Source organism: Lepisma saccharinum, chromosome 11, assembly GCF_977018435.1.
Source record: "Lepisma saccharinum chromosome 11, izLepSacc3.1, whole genome shotgun sequence".
NCBI lineage: Eukaryota > Metazoa > Arthropoda > Insecta > Zygentoma > Lepismatidae > Lepisma > Lepisma saccharinum.
This window is the reverse complement of record NC_139239.1, coordinates 48960900-48982912: the sequence shown is the minus strand read 5'-3', so window position 1 is coordinate 48982912 and position 22013 is coordinate 48960900. Positions and strand designations below refer to the sequence as shown.

At 41.0% G+C, this 22013-nt stretch overlaps 2 protein-coding genes across 3 annotated transcripts in view; one reads left to right on the top strand and one right to left on the bottom strand.

The window, feature by feature from the left end:
• LOC145994789 (la-related protein 7-like) overlaps positions 1-22013 on the bottom strand; it is a 305103-nt gene that overhangs the window by 126069 nt on the left and 157021 nt on the right. The window lies entirely within an intron of this gene.
• The window catches only part of LOC145994788 (zinc transporter ZIP1-like), a 123008-nt gene that overhangs the window by 16582 nt on the left and 84413 nt on the right, over positions 1-22013 (top strand). Inside the window, exon 1 of one of the 2 annotated variants that reach the window (XM_083131058.1) lies at positions 6060-7571. The exons of the other annotated variant lie outside the window; for it this stretch is intronic. Within the exon in view, the coding sequence (XP_082987184.1) occupies positions 6383-7571 (1189 nt within the window). The 5' untranslated portion in view covers positions 6060-6382. Of the gene's footprint in view, positions 1-6059; positions 7572-22013 lie in introns of those variants that run through there. 2 annotated transcript variants of the gene reach the window in all.

The following is a 22013-nucleotide window of genomic DNA, read 5'->3' as shown; positions in this document are numbered from 1 at the left end:
ATATTGCCAAATAAATACGAGTCTGGGTTTGTTCCAATAGAAAGTTAAGATATGAGATATTGCAGTCAACATGTAGTCAAATGCGCTATTTAAAATATATATGATCACTTTGCAGTGATAAGTAATTTGCAACTAAACGGAATCCCAATTGCTTCTATCCTCCTGAGTCTTATGCAACCCAATTCAAAATTGCTCTAATGCTGGCTGCCTAACACACAGGATTATTGATTTGAAACAAATGGCATGGTATTGCCACAGGTAAACGTATTACAATACGTTTGTTTATATGTGATATTACAAAGTTTGAGTTTATTAATTTTTGACACCGAAAATACCACTGAGAGGAAAGTGCATTCACGTTACAAATTATAACACACATTAATATATTTCAAATGGTTCTCTATTAATAATTCGTTACTCAACTTGCGTAATCCTCTTCCAGGATTTTTGAGTATGTAGTAATATCTTCCCTGAAATCTAAGGAAACCCTGGGGTTGTATAGAGCTCGTACCATCAAATGAAAAGTAGCATTGGCCATAAAATGCCTGTTGGCCACGAAGAGTTTCTGTGAATATCATTGGCAATCGAGGCAGGAGGATTTTCTCTTGTTATAGTACAATGCATTTATGCATTCAAAAGACCTTCACCTTTTCAAACTACATGATTCAACGAGAGACTTGTAAAGGGATCCTCAAACACTTTTGAGAGAATTGTGTTATTTTCCCACGGTTTTCCTTTCACTTTTGTGTTGGTTTATATGCTCGCAACTTTATTATTAACTTGTGCTAGAGCGTGGAATGTAGAAGATGTCTGGCAAATCTGGCGTCATTTAAGCTTTAAAATTATATAGAATACTACAAGAAGGTCAATTTGGCTGGCAACTGTATGAGTCTGAGAAAACTAACGAGCGTTAATTATTTTCAACTTTCTTCTTTTTGTTTTCAACACGTGTGCAAAAACAGTATAGTAGGAGGCTTGGAGGTAACGTCACATTGGAGTAGCCACGAATGGGCTTCAGTCTCCCCCCCCCCAAATTATGCTGGTCTAAATTGCAATTTTTTAGAGAAACATTTTCTTTTTCACAGATTTTGTAGTGATTGAAAAATGGATTGCACTGTTGTTGGTTGACTCTTGCTCATTTACATGTTACACAAGGCAATGTAATAAAAATAATTCTGAATTTTTTTATCGTGTGCTCTATCTTTAGGAACTATACTTTATCCAATTCGCAATAATACCAAAAACGTCAATCGTTGCCCGACAATGTTTATGAGGCAATAAAAGGATACACTAAACACATTTTGTCATTCATACAAAGTGGCAAAATAATGCAAATGTAGCATTATGCAATGCCGGATCTACAAAGTTTAGCCCTCTGCAAAATCCTGTATTACCAAAGGCTCCCTATATATATAAACCTACACATTTATACTGTATGTGTGTCGGACATAAAATACTTGTACTTGTGAAAGGAATTGGCAAAGCTCCTATGAACGTACAGCCTCAACTAGTACCCCCACATCACAAAGCTAGGGAAGAAAAGCTCGTGGTTTGAATGTAATTAGTTTGTGGTATTAATAGAACAACTACTGCATGTAAGCCAATCTAAAAATGAATAACAAATTATTTTACCTTACAATATTTAAGTGGTCTTCTCTGCTCTGCGCTGTTATAGAAGAATTACTACAGTTATTGTTTTACATATACATAATAATGAACCCTACGGGGTTACTCCCTCCCCCATCCATTGCGGGGTTTTGCGGTTTATATAGTAGTTTTACGCGATATTTAGTGTTTATAAAAAAATTTACATCTTGCACATATTCTGTAAAAAATGCAGCGAAAATAGAAGAATATGCTATGCGAGTTTGACGAGTTGAATAACATTCTGGCAAAGGTAAAGCTAATGCAGAATATGTTGCAAGCAGTTATTTCAATGTTGTTTCAATGCTATTCCAATGAAGGTTTGACCATACCAGAAAGAAAATCCTGGTTATACTCCTGCAACATCATATAAGTACCCCATTTTATACAAATTCAGTTAAATTATTTAGGTCAAGCAATATCAGATTGTTAAATATTCTTTGTAGTTTTACGACGTTTGTGGACCTTTTCAATACAATTGTCTTAAATGGAGACCCAGTGCTTCATTTCCCAAAGCCCCTCTATGTTCAGGCCTTTATAGTACTTGTCCTATCTCTTATTTCAAGAGAAAAGTACTTCACTCCTTAATAGCCTGTTATTAGATCGTTCGTGGACATTATTGAGCAACAATTGTTGTCTAAGCAGTGTAAGCAACAACAATGATTAACCTGTATTTTGTGACTGCCTAGTAGACATTACGAATATTTTAGTCAAGATTAGGACTATTATGTGTGTGTCACTCATCTATTTTTATATATTTTTTTCATTTATGCTTGTTCAATTCGTTCGTGTTAAGTCATTTAAGTGTCATGAAATACATGTATTGTACCTTTCAATTGTCCAGAGCTAAGTTAGCAAATAAAAATAACTTTTCCAAACTATTATAAGGGTTTATGAACCCAAAGTCTTTAAGCCTGTGCCAGTGGAGTGAAAATGTATGAGTATGAACGAAATTAGGCTCAATAAATACTGCACATATATTCTCACAATGTAGCATGTGGTATAGTCCCGCGGTGTAAATGTACCGAAAGATAGAGTGAGATAATGTTCGTTCCATGTTAATATTATAAAGTCTTCCCCGATGGCGTAGTGGTAGCGTCATCGAGTTCTATTCAAGGGGTCCCGGGTTCGATACCCGGGGAGGCACATTGTGGTTCGGATCCCACTTTAAAACTGTAGGTCCAGTCCCAATTAGCCTTTCTGTGCATAAAGCGGGCTTAAAACACCAATTCAATCAATAATATTATAAAGGTAAAGTTGCGATACAAAATTTATTACACTGGCAAAACAATCACGTACAGATCTTACATAAAACGTCGAATGTTTAAAGCACAAGAGGAATTGCATACTTCTTCTCTTTGTCAGCTAGTTTACAAAGCCACAAGTGATGTCGGCTTCTTTTCTAGGACAAAAGGAAGGAATCCTGCGTGAGACTAATCTATTCTGAGTAAATGCACTTGCATTCCAATGCGATGTCTCTATGAAGCAGCGCTATCGAGGGTTTCTGGTTCGAGTCCAGGGCTGGACATGAGTATCCCTTCTAATAATTACTCATATTCATCGCTAATAGTAACAGAATAGTGACACAAAATAATAAAGATGCAAGTTGTATTGAGTTGAACTGACAAGCTTTGCAACACTTTCTAGTATCGCGGAAAACACATGAAATATTTCTCGTACTGGTCAAAGCAAATATATGCATTAAGATAGTGTTGCTTATTTTAAAAAAATAATTTACAGCGACTGGGAATGAGAGTGAATGGTACCATTCTCTCTCCCTTCATTTCCTTTCCTCCAATTCCAGGGGAGTCCTTTCAGGGCTGCTAATATTCCCATCAGCATATGTCAACAGGTGAATGACTATGAAGAGCGACGCATAGCGTTACGCAAAATTAGGAAGGAAAACATAACTTGCGGGATACTGATGAGGGAAAACGCTCAAAATCAAAATAAACAAATATACCTTTTAAAATTCAACATAGCTTAGCTGCGTGGCTGGGGAGAGAACTGCGTTCGATCGCCAGCTCTGAACTGCGAAGGAGACGAAGAAAGTGAGCGGAAACATCCATCGCGACTGCTCTCGTACTGAACTAGGCTTCGTGGCGGTTCCTCTCTCGAACCTTTAGACCACCCTCTGTCGTCAGCGTCCTCGAGCATAAATCGCCTTCGAAACAATATACAATCGTAGCTATTACATTAAAAAATCACGAAGACAAAGCGCCCATCCTCATCTTTACCTTCCTGTTTCCTTCAATCACCTTTCAATATCCTATGTCATCTGTTTCTTCACCTCGGCTAAAACTCAGTCGGCTAATTGGATACTCTGACCCCTCTCAGGTACGGGTATAGTAGTAGAAATACATGGGATATGAAGCTTCGACTGTTATGTACTAAATTATTTGACAATCTATGGAAAAGGGAGACTATATAAATGAACAACATCTGTTTCTGAAGAAAGGTCTGCGTCTTCAGTAGGTTTCTTTATGGGCAATTATTTTCCTGAAGATGGTTTATTTTTAAGATACTTTCATAAATTTACATCTTAGTTACAGATCTTCATAAACAAAGGACAGAACAGATTTCCTTCTTATAATCAAATCTACGCGACTCTTGCAGTTTATTTACAGAATAAGGATCAAGCTGTCATATCAGTTATATAAAGACGACCAGGCGCTTGCTTGGAACTTTATGAACGCTCCCTGTCATAATTAAGCAAAACTTTGACATGACTGGCAAAGGTTTTAAGTATTGACTCCGATTTTAATATAAATTGGACATTATGGTCTGGCTTCAAGATATGTGAAGAAGTACAAAAGTGCTATAATTCGTAAAATAATCGAGACATCGACTTGATATCGGGTATGGCAATATGTTAGCATGTTCACAGGGCGAAACCTAACCATGCCAGATATCAATAATGAATAACCTGATAAATAAATAATAATCATGGAGACGAAATAATCTGAACTTATTCTTCCGTATGATGGCATGTTAGCATGTCCACGGGGCAAACCTACTCATACGGCAGAATAAAATTAAGTCCTGTTGCTTTATGCAAAAATTGAAAATATATTACGCATATTGCGTATAAGTTTCGAAGAAATCAAACTGAATTATCACAAAAGTTGAAAGCAATCGAAAATTAACTTATTTTCACGCATGGTGACATGTTATTATGTCCACAGGGCGAACCTACCCATGCGTCAGAATAACAGTATGTTCTGAGTCGAAATTTAACATTATTTTGTGAAGATATAATTTAAAATTTCAGAAAACTTCAAAATAATGTTTAAATTAACTTATTCTTTCGTATGGTGACATGTTAGCATGTCCACAGGGCGAACCTACCCATACGACAGAATAACTATGTCTCTAAGCTAATTTGAGAACGAAGATTGAGTTCTTGAACCCTCCCATAAAGGGAGCTGAGTATTTAAGATATAAACTCGTCGGAGTCGGTGATGAAAATGCCCCTGAATTAAGAATCCGTAGCTGTATTTATACCCCCATATGTCAATCAGAGCGCCTCCCGTGACACAAAAGATAAACATAGCTACAGCTGTGATATGTATAATTAATTTGTGTATAATAGCAATATTTTAAAGATTAAACAGTACGTTTTATAAGGTTCAATTTTCTATGTCTAAAACAACAATTATGACCTTTGAAGCACAGATGTTTGAAGTTTCTATAATATTCTCTACTACAAAGTTGTCACATTCTTAAAGAAGCTTCTTTCCAATGTCCATAAGGCTTATATTTCTAATAACTTCAATTGAAATTTAGCTCTTATGGCTTTCATAATAGTTTGATTCTAAAACGGAAAACAACACATTTTTACTAATTGCCAACAATGAAAGCTTTTTTCTTTTTTCTTTCATGAAGCTTGCAAAAGGCAAATACGAAACTCTAGATAATCTAATTATGTAATTAGATCAACCCTCAAATATCTTAAAATTATAAAGAGCAAAATGTTTAAGAATAATATTAAACATGACCGAATCCTTGATATGGTTCGGGAGGATCATATCAAGGGGAAATGTTCGTAGTTGTCGGTACTGCTCGAAAATAACAGAAAATGTACGCTATGATTTGAATCTATGTAAAGTATGAAACAGATGCAGTGCTTGAGAGCCATTCTCTGTGACAGAAAGATAAAGCGACAGACGTCAGAGGTTATGGTGGAACATCTCCCGTCGAGACTCACAAGAAAGACAGTATCAAAGGATAATCTGTCTGGGGGAAAACTTTCATGGTCTCATATCGACCCTCCAGAGCCAAAAGTCACGATTGATAACAACATTTAATGATCTTGTCTGTGGGAGGAGGGCGACGTAGGAGTGCTCCGTTCTGTGCAGCAGCGGGAAACACCGTAGGTTCCCGCGAGATGAATCACTCCGAAGGAGACGGTCGAGACGAAAGCAACGAGATTGGAGCGTCTGTTACCTGAGCCGACAGGTGCGGCAACAGCGCATGACTGTGACGTCACACTTTCCAATATGTCAGGAGCAGACGGTTGCCGCGCCGACCGAGAGGCTTTAGTTGCATCGCGCGCTTCTGACCGTTCAAGTTGAGGCGGGAAGGTCTTTGTACCTGCCGCAAGCCGCGTGTTCCGCCGCACTTCTCCGATCGACTTTTTGGCACGGCTTTGGATAGGGGCTGCAAGCAGTGCTCTGGAGGCAATATCTTGCCAGGACAGTGAAGTGTTGTTTCGCGCCAGAAGACGATCGCAGCGACGATGACGGAGGAGGGTTACCACGATCACGACCATGAGGTCTCTGACAGTAACTCGGACCTCATCGCTGCAAAAGTGGTGTCGATGTTCGTGCTGGGTTTCGCGTCGTTTCTCTTGGGGATCTTGCCGGTGAAGTTGGCGACGTGGTTCAAGTGGAACCGCGGCGGCATCGAGAGCAAGAGGACACGTCTGGTGCTCTCCTTGCTGCTGTGCTTCGGCGGCGGGGTCCTCCTGTACACCACCTTCCTCCACCTGCAACCGGAAGTCAGGGAGGCGATGGCGATGCTCGTGAGGAAAGGCGAGATAGCCGAATCCAACATGCACCTCAGCGAGTTGATATTCTGCTGCGGGTTCTTCTTCGTCTACCTGGTCGAAGAGATCGTTCACCTGCTGCTGGACTCCACTCACGAGGAGGAAGAGGAGGCAGTGCTGCACAGGACCATGAGCATCAGGAAGTGCACCAAGCCTGCAAGCGGCACTCTTATCCCTAGGGTCAGCCTGAGTTCCCGTGGAGAGGTCAGCAGCGTGTCGACCCAAGGACTTTTCACCTCCACGTCCACCCTTGGCAAGTCCTCGCCTTTGGACATCGAGCACAGACTCTCTGCAGGACCCTTTTTCGCCAACGGCCACCTCAATGCTGACAGCGGGAGGGACAGTGCCAGCAGCAGCTACAACGGCCCCCTGCACGGCGGCCACTCGCACGCCGTTCCCTACGGCAGCCTCAAGAGCGACTCCCTCGCCGCTTCCCTCAGAGGTCTCCTGGCCGTCCTGGCCCTCTCCTTCCACGCGGTCTTCGAAGGCCTCGCCGTGGGCCTGGAGACCAACGTCGCCAACGTGTGGTACCTGTTCGCCGCCATCGCCACCCACAAGTTCGTGATCGCGTTCTGCGTCGGCATCGAACTCGTGACCTCCAGGACGAGGACTTGCTTGCTCATGATCTACGTGGCGACGTTCGCCGCCGTTTCGCCTCTCGGGATCGGAATAGGGATTGCCGTCACAGAGCACGCCGGCGCCGAGAGCGCGTCTTCGATGCTCGTGACGGTCGTCCTGCAAGGCATGGCTGCAGGGACGCTCATCTACGTCGTCTTCTTCGAGGTTCTCCAGCGGGAGAGGGCCAAGACTCAATCCGGTTTCTTCCAGCTCCTTGCCATCATGGTTGGGTTTGGTATCATGTTTGGGCTGCAATTCATAGGTAAGTTCCATCAAACATATATTTTTAATTAATGTTTATGCTTAAAAAGGGCGATTTTTTCAGTCAGATGTTCCTGCCGTTGTAGAAATTTTGATTGACTCGGACCAGGTCCTCGAATTCCGCATCATTTCTCTTTCCCCTGAGTTAAACTCTTTTAGGGCCGGCTGCACTTTCCGAAGACACTCATATGCCAACCTCCCTTCCACGTAGTATACCTTGGATTGGTCTGTAGTTTGCAGACTAGCTAGGCTCTGGCGTATGGACCCACATTCAGCTTTGTGTTGTCCATTTTTGTTTGTGACTGTCCTTTCATCAATTTCATCTTATCACCATTCTTCCTCATATTTGCAATTAACCATGTGGCAGAAAAGCGAAGTAAAATATAACAATTCATCAATCAATTTAACTCGCTTCCCTGTATAGGAGTGTCACAAAAAGATCAACCAAACAATACTAGCTCCGACACTTATCTTCTTGCGCCTTTCCACACATCCGTCATTGTTGTTCTGTGGTTTTATTCTCGATGGAAGAACATTTCAGTTCTTCGAATTCTAATTTAAAATGCTAGATTTAGTTACGAGTAATCTCTGTTGGCTTTAAAACAAAGTTTCGCTATTAGAAATGCAAAGATCTGATAGGGCTCCTCCTTGCGTATTTAGATGAAATATGACAAGGAGAAGAGTTTAATCCATTTTATGGTCAAATAGGCTAACCTGGACTGGATCTAAACTACTGCACCTCCACCTAGACACGAACTTCTGCCTCCTTGATTAAAAGGAAAAAGCGTTAGTTATTCGTTATTAGGGAGACAATGAAGATGGCAATGAAGATGTTTTTAATGTTTCTTCATGGGAATGCATTTGGTTTATCATTATCGTGAGTTTTGTTTTAAGTCCAATTTTATGCATGAAGAGGCTATCCGAACCACTATGCGCCTACACCGAGTATCGAACCCGGAACCCATTGGTTAGAAGTCAACGACGTTACCGCTACGCCATCCAGAAGGCCAAAAAGATGAATAAGGTTAACTGGGCATGCTGTATGTAAGATAATGTGAAAATAGCCAATTAGGAAAAAAATACGTTACTGTTTTACTTTGGCGTCAAAACAACGTGCTTTCGTTGCTGGCACCTGAAACCTCAAGGCAAGAATTCGTTGTCAACAGAGGTTCGCACAACACTTCACGATGGGTGTTGCTAATGGGGAATTCAGGCATGAAATCATGGCAGGTCTCACATCTGTCAAAACACGACAGCGAGCGCGAGTGAGACATGAAAAACAGTCGGAATTCCAGAGATGAGGAAATCATAAATTCACATGGATAAACGATTCTCTAAGATAGTTAGTTCCGTTTTGTTGCTCAACAATATTCGAAACGGAAGTAATGAATTACAGCTGCTGGTGCCAATTAGTGTTTTGTTTTCGCTCGCTTTAGGTGCAATAGTGTCAATGTACATCAATGATATAAATATCCTAACTACTATTGATAATTGCATGTAAAACAACGACGCTATAACCGTGTAAATCGCATGCACTTTGCAACCATTTCTTAGTAGTGAAGCAAAAATAAAGACTGATACGATAGGAATTACAACACTCAAAACCTAGTTAGGACGATCAGAAAGAATTAGTATTTTAAAGGTCAACCTCATTACCAACCTGTTTCAGTTAGAAAATTGTTGTTAGAAAATAACATGTACGAATACACGTTATGAGTGGCGTGCCCAGGATTTTCCAAAAGAGATTTACGGATACGTTTTATAGTAGTCAGACCTCATTTTGACGTTATTTTATTAGAAATAAAGGACCAAGGAGGGGTTGGGGGATACGATACCCACCAACCTCCCCTTGGTCACGCCACTGCATGTTATATTATGCTCAGAATTTTCCTGAAGGGAGGAGGGGTAAGATTCATGTGGGTCACCAGTTATTTTTGTTGGGTTAGGGAGGCCAGGCCGGTGGCATAACACTGAATAGAAAAATAATGATTGCCGAATATTATAATTGTGTATAAACTGAAAATTAATATTTTATTACCATTAACATTATATTCTTGGCAAGACTCTACTTGATCCATCAGAAGAGTGGTTATCAGGAACAACTGCTTGCATTATTTTTTACATTCCATACAGTTAGTATACTGAAATGAACAGTTATTCAAGAACCTCTTTGGAAGTAAAGGGGAAATGTTAGTCATAAAATTGCCGTTGTGCGATATCTCACATAAATTGTTATTTTTAGAATATTTGTTCCTTGTTCCTGCATTTTACACTTTCGATCTTTTGTTATTGGGTTGAAATACTAATTAACTAAACTTTATTTCTGTTACCGACTATAAAAATAATAACCATCCCAATTTCCGGTGGTGGTGGAGCATGTCGGGAAAAATTAGAATACAATCATAGTTACGCGTTTCTCCACTCTAAGCGGCAAATTTTAGACCAAAGAGCTTGCAAATCAGGTTTCTATGCAAACTTTTAAGAAGGGTGGGAAGTGGCTAAATTATTAATCACAATCCTAGAAGAAAAACGCCATTATTTTAGCTGTATTTACAGTAGGATTCGAGAAAATAAATGTCAAACTAGAGTCCTTCCTTGCGAAAATATGACATCAACTACATGTGGAAGGCAGTATTGTGACACGTTCAATTTAAAATTGCTCGAGGTAGTGGACTGTGCAGGGTTTGCAAAATAATGCCCCAAGACCCTCAAAGTTCCAACGCTCCTGCTTCCGACCTTCGTGTTGTCCTGTTTCGCAACGAGACATTCACATTTAAATTACTCCCGCAAGCAAGCTTCCGGTGATGTATCCGAAATGATGCTTGTATTTTTGTCTCACAAAGTACGGCTGTTCGAAATGTAAAATATGTTCTGCGCAGCAACAAAACAAGTAAAACTTCTACGGCGTAATGTTGAGTCTGCACTTACCATCAGCAAGAGATTTCTCCTCAAGCATGGGGGGGTCTGTCCGACTGCTCACTAACTGTAAAAGAGAGTGAGGAATAACGTAAGACACAAATAATAGTTCTAACCGTAATAATAATAATAATAATAATTTTAGATAGTTATCTTTTAAAAGTAACCTGGTTACAATTTCTTTGCTTAAAAAGTAACTCAGGCTTACTGTTCTTTTAATGCATCTCAGTTATAATTACCATTACCTTATTCCAGATAACCTGAAACTCTTGGAACGTGTTGCACGTACGAATTGCAAGCGAGCTGCCCTTGTTTTTACTGATGACAACCTAAAACCAATTTTCAATACACCTCATATGTTTGTCTTGTAATCAAGGGGTCCCGGGTTCGATACTCGGTGAAGGTACATAGTGGTTCGGATCCCACTTTAAACTGTAAGTCCAGTCCCGGTTAGCCTTACTGTGCATAAAATGGACTTAAAACACCAAATCAATCAATCAATTCTATCGGTAAAGTTTCTACAATGAACGTATTGGAACTGAAAAATATTTTAGTTTATCTATAATTTTCTGAACCTAAAAGGGATGAGGAGACAGGTGAGGGGAGAAGGTTACATAATTTAGAACGGCATAATTTGCATTCATGTCCAGATAATATCATAATAATTAAATCAAGGAGACTTAGATGGGCAGGCCATGTGGTACGAATGGGAGAGGAAACAAGACTTTACAGGATTCTTGTTGGGAAACCTGATGGTAAGAGACCTGTAGGAAGGCCAATATGAAGATGGACTTGAAGGAATCTGTAAGGATGGAAAAGATTTGATTGATCTTGTCCAGGATAGGAACAGATGTAAGGCTTGTGTTGATGCAGCCATAAACCTTCGCGTAGAAGGCTAGAGAGTTAGTTAGTTACAATTTTCTGTGTCCTATTCACACAAACCTAATATTTCTGAGTAACAGTTTTTGGAAACTTTGAACAAAGGCGCATAAACCGAACGAACAACCTTGAGGAGGGAGATTTTTTTTATGTCACTTTCTTCAAATCCTACAACACCGGCCCGAGTCCTGACCTCGGGCGGCACATGCCTTAAAACACCAGTTCACCTTTGTCGGGATCACATTTCAATGAAACGCAGTGACTCATTTGGGCGCTCCACCCACTGACTCACGTTACACGTTATGTTTTACTCGCAGGCGTCCGTACTTTAAACAAGATACCTTAGTCACTCCAGAAGAAAAAATAATGACGAATCATAAACTCACGCATCTATGCATTTCCCATTGTAACCGACTCCAGAGATATTTTCCGAACACACGCTGTGCGAAGGGCGAGATGCTTTTTCCATGATGGAGTATTTGAATGCTTGCCTCAGTGTCTTCCGGAACAAGTGGGATTGTGTTTGTGCATCGAGTGTGTCCACGGGGGCGTTTTACAACCTCTTCTGCAGAAGAAAGTGGTATGGCAAGGCCTTGGCCTTCTCCCACTATGCTATTAGGCTGAGGATCAGCACCTAACTTCCGAGTCGGACGTGTAATCGAACCCGCTTCCAATCTCGAATGAGGCTACACTAATTGACAACCTCCCGCAGAAACGAAACTTTTCGAAGAGACGCCGCAAGCAGGGATTGTGTGGGTGAAACGAACGGATTCTAACGGAAAGGATATTGGCACCAGGCACTTCGAGCTATTCAAAGCACGAGAAGAATTATATTTTCATGGAAGTTCTGCCCGAAAGAGGGTGCTGGGGCTATCGACAGACCGATCTCTCAACAGAAAAACAAGCACGCATGCAATCAGTGAAAGCGAGGTTTCTCCAATCTCCTGAAGCTGAAGAAAGGATATATGGGAAACGTACTGATGGAAGATAGGAGCAAGATGGAAAATGGGACAATAGATTTTTTTAAGGAAGCTTTGTTTTCTTCTGCTTATTGTAATGAATATGAACACTTTGATCTTGCATTTAGTGCGGGGTGTTTTCAAAGACGCACAACACTTACCTTCAATAGTATTAAATAGTAAGAAAACTCACGTTTAAAAATGTATTATAAAGCCTTATGCTCTGTGAAATTTTAAATATTTTACCCTCCTGAGCTACTTAACTCATGTGCTGTTCAAGTAAAAGAGAAGTCCCAAATTCCAAAAAAATGTTACTGGTTTAACGCACATTTTAATCACCAATGTTTACCAGGGATCATGTTAAACAAAACGTTTTATATTAGGACCATATTATATAGACTAGAAAGAGTGATGGACTGGAATTAGACAACAGATGCAGTGGAAGTTTGGTCCATTACCATTTGATTCTGACAGAGCATTTAAAGAATACATTATATGTATTTTTGGCGCGCATGTGCACAAAGTAATCCATTACAAATGTATATAAAAACATTAAGGTTCTTCCGCCAGGAACTTTTTGATTCATTCATTTATTTTACTTTGCTTCCTGTCACATTTGGTGAATGACGATGAGTAATGATAGGATGAAATTGATGAAGGAACAATAACAAAGAACGCTCATGCTCAGGCGGGGATTCAAACCCAGCACCCCTGTCATCGTAGCGCAGAGGCTTCGTATAATTTACACTGTCATTAAAATCGGTTGACAGAGAGAGAGGGGGGGGAGACGTCTCACAATATCACTACCGAAGGTTCTAGGTTCATATCCTGGCCTGATCACGAGCGTTCCTTTGAAATTGTGCCTTCATCAACTTTATCTAATCACCACTCATCTTCATCACTTCAATTAGCCTAAAGAGGCAGTCAGGCGACGTAAAACGAATAAAAGAAATACAAAAATACTGTTTCTTTCCCTCCCTCGGTCTTCAGTTGAAAGTAGATTTATCAATACAAGTTCTTTAACACTTCAACATGTTGCAAATAGTTTCGTCTTTCAAATGAGCCCACATCAACATGCAATTAATATGTTTCAAAGTTTTCTAAGCTCTCTTGCATTCTAAACGAGCTTAACAGGCATGTGTTTTTCACGGTGAGAACCTGATTTCAAGGTTTCTGTTTGCAAATTCCTTACAATTATTGTAAACATTGACCAAGGTCGAGGTGCGAGACATTGGCCCTTGGCATCCAGGTAGTCCTATGCCTGCCCGCACATCCTGCATCCCTCTCTCACTTTCCTTCCTCGATTGTAGACGACGGCTGCTGGTACGTATTATAACGAAGGCCACGGACGACTTCTTTCCTCCCTTGGTGATGATACTCTCTCCTGATTTCACGCCTCAGCCGCGGTTCATGCGCTAGAAAGGAATGCGGACGTAGACGGCGAAATAAATTAACAAATTGAGGTATTTTTCTTTCGTTAGTGATTACCGTGAAGGTTCCAATGGAGTCTGTTAAATCCAGAGGTGTTCAATTTGAATCAACCTCCCTCACTCTAGCCCTCACCCTCAGTCTTCCGGAGGGTGAGAGTGAGATGAGCCCTCATCAAGATCGCCCTCCGGATGGTGAACACCTCTGATTAGATCACGCAGAAATACACACTAATAATCACACTCTCTTTAGTCTTTACCCCCTATTTGTACACTCGAACACTTTCATGTAAAGGGGATAAAGAAGAAAAGAAAAATCCATCATCCACTAATTTAATCAGAATTATTGTATTTGTATTTTATTTACTCGTAGTTTGGGACACTTTGGCGAGCGTCGTTGGCCGAAGGCCCTGTTTTCAATCTCGGGGTGCGTGATCTCAGTTGGGAATTTTCCTCACAATGTCTTTGCATAAATCGGCTCAAAGATTCAAGATGTATTAACGTAAAACTCCTCCTCCTTTGCAGCCCTCTGAGGGCCAAGGGGCTTTGCCATTGGAAGACACGTGCTCAGCTGTTTTCTGTCTTTTCAGACCCTGCCACTTATTTTCAAGCAGCTCCCCGATTGTCCTCACAATGCTGGATCAACATCGACATTTTGAGGGCTCACACCGGGAATCCACTCCGGGACCTCTCTCACTAAAGGGAACGTGAGAGCGATAATTAAATTAACATATAATTATTCAGACCCAGAGTATACAATACTTTCCGTGAACCAATTCTCGGCGTTTGCAATTACTAATAAATTACTATTGTTCCACATGTATATTGTTTACGCTATCAAAGTACATTTCAGAAGCATCGACTGATTTATACCAAGTACTGTTAGTAGGAAACGCTATTTCCTCATGATTGAATAGTTTTGGTCTGTAAAAATATGATCATTATTTACATTACATCTGCACTTGTGACGCACAGCTTGCTTCTGATTAGGGGTGTAAGGCACACAAATGTCAACCGCTCTTTAATGCACATGCACTGCATTGTTGCAGGCTAACGAGGCTCTGCCGCTTTAATCCATAGCCAGTACAATCCTCTGTGGGGCTCGTGTTGTGTTTTGTCCGTGTGTGGTTGTGATTATCCATTCATCAATTTCATCTTAATGCCCTTCATCCTCATCTTCGTGGTTAAGCCAAAAGAGGCAGTAATAGCGAAATAATAAAAAAACAATGAAATAAATCGTTTCTGATTGGTTATCTACGCGAGAAAACGGCCGAAATACGCCAGGAAATAGCATCGAAACGTAAGATTTTTCACTTTGCAAGGTAGAATTTCGATCGTAGCAGAATTGTTGAGGAAGATGCTTGCGTCTTAATTGGGAATTCAAGTCCATCGTTATCAAGTGGCATACTCATCCACTTCTCATCCCCATCCAACCCTCTCCACGTCATGCATTAGCCATGACCGTGATTCCGGGAGCAGATTGTTTAAACTTTTTTTTCTTTTCTTTCCTTTTTTTTCTGATTGACCTCCGTCCCCTTTTAAACCCAAAACACACAGAACAAACAACCAAGGCTTCCGTCACATTCATCACCCTAAAGCAATTTGACCTGGTTACTAGACGGGGCGGCACTTGGCGTCTATTGATTGTCAACCAGATGTCTTTGTTCGGCGTTCAGGTCGGTCGGCTATTCCGATAACCCATTTCCAGTCACCTTTTTGATCAACGTCAATTATGATGTCAGGGCCCTGAAATTCTTCGATCAAGAACGGATCCTTGATAGCGTGGTTCAGCAAGTTCCACTGCAGCGACAGGAGGTGACACAAGTCATTGACAAACACTTGCTGCCCTTGTTTTCCTCTTTTGTCATCTCAAGAAATGATTTTTTCCAGAAAGAAAACCAGAGGATCATAAAAACAACACCAATTTTCCGAACGACTTAAATGCTCGATTCAGGATCTCGTCAAGTTCTGAGTTTGAGCCCAAGTCATGGCATGTGTGCTCCACTTCTTTTGTTCTTTCATCAATTTCACAAAATTATCATCATCATCGTTACAATTAATCCGAAGAGGTTGAAAAGTAAGAGTTCATGTAGGAAAATGCAGGGGTGCCCATCCCCACCAAGGCCAATGGCGCATCCCTTAAAATTCATGTCATGCGGCCCCCCAAAATCATTTCATGCTACCCTCCTCAATAATATCATTCGCGCCCTCAAACCATATCGTAATCTGCACAAAGTATTTAATTACGACAGCGTGTCTACCGAAAGTAACTTTTTCTTAGCTTTACTGAACACTATACTTGATCTGCCCCTCCTCCCTAAACAGGGGGTCCATCGCTCAAGACCGCCCCGAAAATCGTTTATCATAATCGAGAATATCGCTTGTCTTGTAATGCAGTTATAAAAGCTTCACATTCACCTCATTAAAGCGCCAAGCACGCATCCTAGCAACATAGAAAATTTTTACATCCATTCTTTGCAGGCTTTCAAGAATATTAATTTAATAGGATGTCAATACATTCTTAATCTTTTCCAGCTTCTCCTTTGGCACGTTCGGGGTCGAAAACGTGTGGATAGCATATCGTTAAGTAAGTCTCCAAAATGTAATGCTCGAACTCTCTCTCCACTACAGAAATCTCTTGACAATCTAAGATTTAACACTTTATCAAGAGCTTCCTATCTCCCCCTTTAAATTTAATAATCAATTTTAGACTTACTGTTGATATTGAAGAGTGGATATTGCCTCCGCCAAAAAATTAATTCTCAGTCTCCACATCAGAATTTCCGCGACAGTCTAAGACAATAGTAATACACAAGAATTGGATATCCCCTCAATGTAATGCTCAATCCCCCTCTAACTAAAATACCCGCCATAATCTAAGACCTAGAGTTGGATACTGTCCCCCTCAAAATTTAATTCAGAATCCCCCAGAACCCACATATGAATTAAGGTCTAACATGTAAAAGTTGGATATCTCCCCCCCACCACCACCACCACCTTCGATAATACCCTTAAACACTTTCTTTTCTTCATCTAATGGATTAAATATAGTGCATTTAAGGTGTAAAATATTTACAGATATTTTGGAAAAAGATATAAATGTTGAATTTAATGTTATTTGAAGGGAACTCCCCCCCAAAATCTCGATGGCCCAACCTGGGCCATAATCCCCCCTGTGGGCACCCCTGGGAAAATGGTTCTAAAAACTGCGCGAATGAGTACAAGTGTATTGTTCTTATTTAGCATCGCTTTGCAATTCTTTAGGCTAATCGTGACGATGGGGATTAATGGTGACGAGATATAATTGCCCAGCCCACCACTCCAACCCGGAAACTTCAGTGTCGAGATCTTGAGTCGATCCGTCAACGACTGAGCTACAGAGGCTACTAGATGTGGCAATCGTGTCAGTATAATGTCATCTATCGACACCTCAAAGTACCTGGGTACACCTACAAAGATAAAATTTGGTGAAATGAAAGACTTGCTAAATAGTTTATTAGCAGAAAATCTCAACTAGCCCACCTGTCCGTCCGTGTTAATCAACAAATGATACCACGTGATGAATATCAGAATTATCAGCGGCTTTCCTGTCAGATACCGGCTTACTAGAGACCCAGTATCCTAATTTACATTTGTTTTGAAAATTTGCATTCTACTACAAGTAGCGCTCGAAGTGGTGGGTGTGAACACGGAGGATGCTATCCCTCAGTTAAGATAATTGTCATAAAGAATCCCACCCCAGCTAGGATAATTTGCATAGGCATCCCTATTTATTAAACACAATAAAAAAGTATAATAAACAATTTTGTTTAACCAACTGTTATAATTTACATGGTTTCAATTAGAGCCATCAATACTCAAACTCGACCAAGTAACCTCCAGCTAGGAATTTTCACTTAGAGCACTGACTACAAGTAGATTGATTGCGAGATAATACAACACACACAAACACCCCCCCCCCCAACACACACACAGAGACACTACGACGCTAGTGGTCCAAGGTTTGAATCCAGGCATGGGTGTTCTTTATGAGTGTTCCTTCATGCATTTCGTCACATCATCACTCATCCTCATTTTCACGATTTGCTAAAAGTGGCAGAAGTAAAATAAACCAAATCAATCAAGACACACACGCACAGAACTAACAACACTTGCACATAAATTTGTTAGATTGTATTTCTGCACATATTTTTGTCACTTTCCTGCATCTTTAGATTAGAATGAATTCTATAGATGAAGGAACACACGAAAAAACATTCCCATGCCTTGCCGGAATCAAACCCAAATCCAAGATTCGTGGTATAGCGAGTAGACTCATCGCGCTTAGTTCGAGGTGACAATATGTACAAATTAAAAAAAACAAACAAAAAAAAAACGCTTTGTAAAAGTCTCTCAAAGTAAATAAAACCTAGAAGAAAATGAAGAGAAACTTGAAGTTAGCAATAAAAAAGTAACTTCAAAATAAGCACACGGAGAGTAAAAGAAAATCTGAGGAAACTTGCCATAGGCAGATTTAAAATCAGTGAGGGGAAAAGCGGTCTGGAAACTTTTCCGGGAGATTTTCCAAAATTGATTTTTTCTGTTTTCCTGTCATCTCCGGTCTACAGCGCCGAAACTTTTACCTCGCTCCGCTGATTTTCCAATGTTCTTGCTTTGTCTCCTGTCAGAAACATCAGTGCTTAAGGAAACAGGAGGACCCTGCTGAAACGCAGCCTCACGTGTGATCACTAGGAGGGCCAACATCTCCGGCTGCCGGATGCTCTCTCGTCTGTATATCCGGCAACATCCTTTCTGAACGAAAGAAGACACGTCCGTTACACCCCTCCCCCTTCTTCAGCACATGGAAATGGAAAGGGGGGGGGTTCTGAGGCGGAAAGCATATCTAAACAAGCAATGCAATGCAGAAGCTCCTTCGAGCAGAAGCGTGTCTGAGGGCGATACAAAAAAGCCACTTTCACTTGTTTAATGGGTTGAGGACGGGAAGAGGCAGGATAAATTGACCGCCTACGGTACCGGTAGGGACCCGCATGTCTCTGTGAAGTGCACACAGCTCGAGATTATGTAACATGTTGGATACCCCGAGGAACATCATCAGCGCAAGAGGCTTTGCATGTAGAATTGCTCAAGACCAAATACAGGAGAGTTGGGAATTATTTTCCCTCCACGAAAGACCAATTAATATGCAAAATGAGCGAATATTTAATGCCTGTATCATGTATTGCATCAAAGTCTGACACGTTTCTTTAAGGCCTCCCCGATGGCGTAGTGGTAACGTCGTCGCCTGATAATAAAGGGGTTTGATACCCGGTGGAGGCACATTGCACACTGTTTCGAATCCCACTTTAAACTGTAGGTCCAATTCCGATTAGCCTATCTGTGCATAAAGTGGACTTAAAACAAAAATTCAAACGTTTCTTTGAAAGTGAGGTATAAGGACGGAAGGAAGGGCGTTGTTTACATCTTCAGCATATGTTTGTTCATAAGACAGATGAATCGTAGTAAATAAACAACAATAGAGCGACCACAAGGAAAAGAACCTTCGGCCAAAAGCCTTCGCGCATCTTCCCCTCCATTTGTTCAGCTCAAGCTATAAGGAACCCTGCTCCAGTACCCCTCCCCACCTCGAGCGAGTACGATACACATGACGCGATTCTCCAAAGGTCTTTTTTGCCTGCAGTTCTACTATACAACAAATGTCCAAGTAATACCTGTCCGGCAATTGTCTACTCGGGAATTCCGTTAACGTTTTGACTTATGAGCATAGGGGTAGTTCTTTAGACCTTTTGTTGTTTTGCATTATATTCTATCCCTCAAGCATGAAAATTATGAAAGAAGTACATTAGGGCTCGAATCCAGGTCCCCTGGTTCTGTACTGTTAGCGACCGATCGCCGTGTAAAGTTCTTGACTCACAGTGGCAAATGGTTCTGGGTTAGATTCTGTTGGTGGAATCAGCATTGGAGGACGCTGTGGTTCAGCTTCCATCACATAAAAATATAGTGATAGTTTCTTCATATGTATGGTTGCGGTGGGGCAGTAGGAGGGGGGACTCGGGTTCGATACCTGGGGTTGGTGACGTCTAGTGGGAATTTTTCTAGCGAAGTCCATGCATGGAGCGGCTCTGGGGTTCCCCCAGCCAGTAATATATCGGTAACCACATATGTCTTCAATGCATGTTCAAATGCGCTAGGGGGTAGCTTTATCTTGACACACACACACACATACAGGAGACTGAATATGTCTATCTCTTTCGAGAGAGATAAGAGAGAGATCCCCCACACAGAAAAAAATATAATATATACATACGAGACACAAACACACACACACACACAGAGTGAGAGAGATTTTTTATCCGATTCTTTGGCACACCCGATAGATCACGGTTGTATCCCTGGCAGGCCCGTAGCCAGAATTTTATTTCCGGGGGTGGGCTCATCCTTTATCAGCCACCATCTAAATGCAAAAATGTGGTGGGAGTAGAAGCCCTGAAAATGAATCTCTTAGTACATTAGAACTTATTACACAAGATGTTTAACCCTGCTAAGCAAGTAAAACTAATTACCACTACACACTATTTAAATTAGATATTTGTAGGTTGTCAGTGGGGGGGAGGGGGAGACTTCAATCCTCCGAGCCTTTTTCCTGGCTACGTGCCCAATCCCTGGCTACTAGTCATCAGGATAGTGGCCTTTCAGCTGATGCGGCACATTTGCCATTTTTTCCCTCTGGATCAGTAGCGAAAACAAACTGTCAGCATTCGGAAAGAATGACTGATGGTTTATCAGACAGGATCGTGCCACACAAAAGCTGCAACCTCGGCCACAGCATAGACAAACATATATGGTCCTTGGGCAAAATGGATGCGCCAGAAAGTGTTTTGGTATGTAGCGTAGTCCTACGGCCGCGCACGTGCCCTGAGAGCATCCTTGAACCTGTTTCCTTTGTGGGTCCTGCGTAATCTGTTTATTTCGTGTAAATCTTCGACTTCCTCTGTTTGCTTTCGTGCATATTTTTTGCTTAATCTGCCTGTGTTTGCGACTGGAAAACCGATGCATTAGCTCTGTGTACGCAGGAACTACTTTGGTTAATGGTACAGCTGAAAAAATTTAATGCTCGCGCCATTAGTGAATCCATTAACATGGAAAGGAGGGGGAAAACCACTCTGGTTGCTCAAGTCCGGTGACCTACGGACAAAAGACAGAGACACTGATTACGCGAGTGGAAAAGTAGCCGAACTTGCAGGATTCAGTTGGTTCCTGCCCAGGAAGGGTAGTCGGATCTGGAACCATTAGGCCCCGTGCACACGAGCCGATATCCAAGTCGGCGATTTTCTGATTGATCCATCCACGAATCAACATCACACCCTTGTTGAGCAATGCACACGTGCGTAAACTTCCATTGCAGAACGGCGACAAAAAGATATTTCGATATATTGATATCGAGTCCATATTTTAAGTAAGCGAAGCGTTGATATCGTAAAAATATCGATTTCAATATATGGATTAGATCTATTATAACGACATTATCCATATCGATTATTCCGATATATTCGACATCGACGATGTCGCTATTTTCGACAAATCGACTCGATATTGATATTTAATCGATATCGAAAATCTACACTGCACAGTGTAGGATATACAGGGTGTCGCTGTTCAACACCGACTAAGTTTCACAACACGTACAGGACATCAAACCATACAACTTTTCTTGACAATGATTTGTTCGTTTCGACCCTGCAAGCCCTCAAAAGCCTATTTTTCCCTCTGTATGTATGTAAAAACTAGTTGGTTCATATACCACAGGCGATAGTATTCACGTTATTTCCGTATGTTGTCCCTGGAGCGCCATAACCAATCGTGAAGTTTTACAAAGAGATAATCCACATATCTTACGTCAACTATTCTACACATTTATCACACATTTCGCATTGTCACTTTTTTTTACAGAAATATTTGAATTAACATAACGCCACAAAGGAGAGGGTTTCTGGCATTTTGTAAACCCAACAACCTTGCAGTATACAAAACATAAGTTGTTTTTTTTACAAATAGTTTACAATAGTTTATGAATCCCCAACAGTAAAGCTGCAATTCGTATAATACTGAAAAATGTTATGAAAGGCCACAACATCAAGTGCCTACTGGTTGTTCGGAATCGCCTGTCATTAAGCGAACGTTTATTTCCCCAGAGCGACAGCAGCTTGCTATTATAGTAAAAATTTTGAAACATTTGTAACGCACAATTAATTACGTTTGAAGATA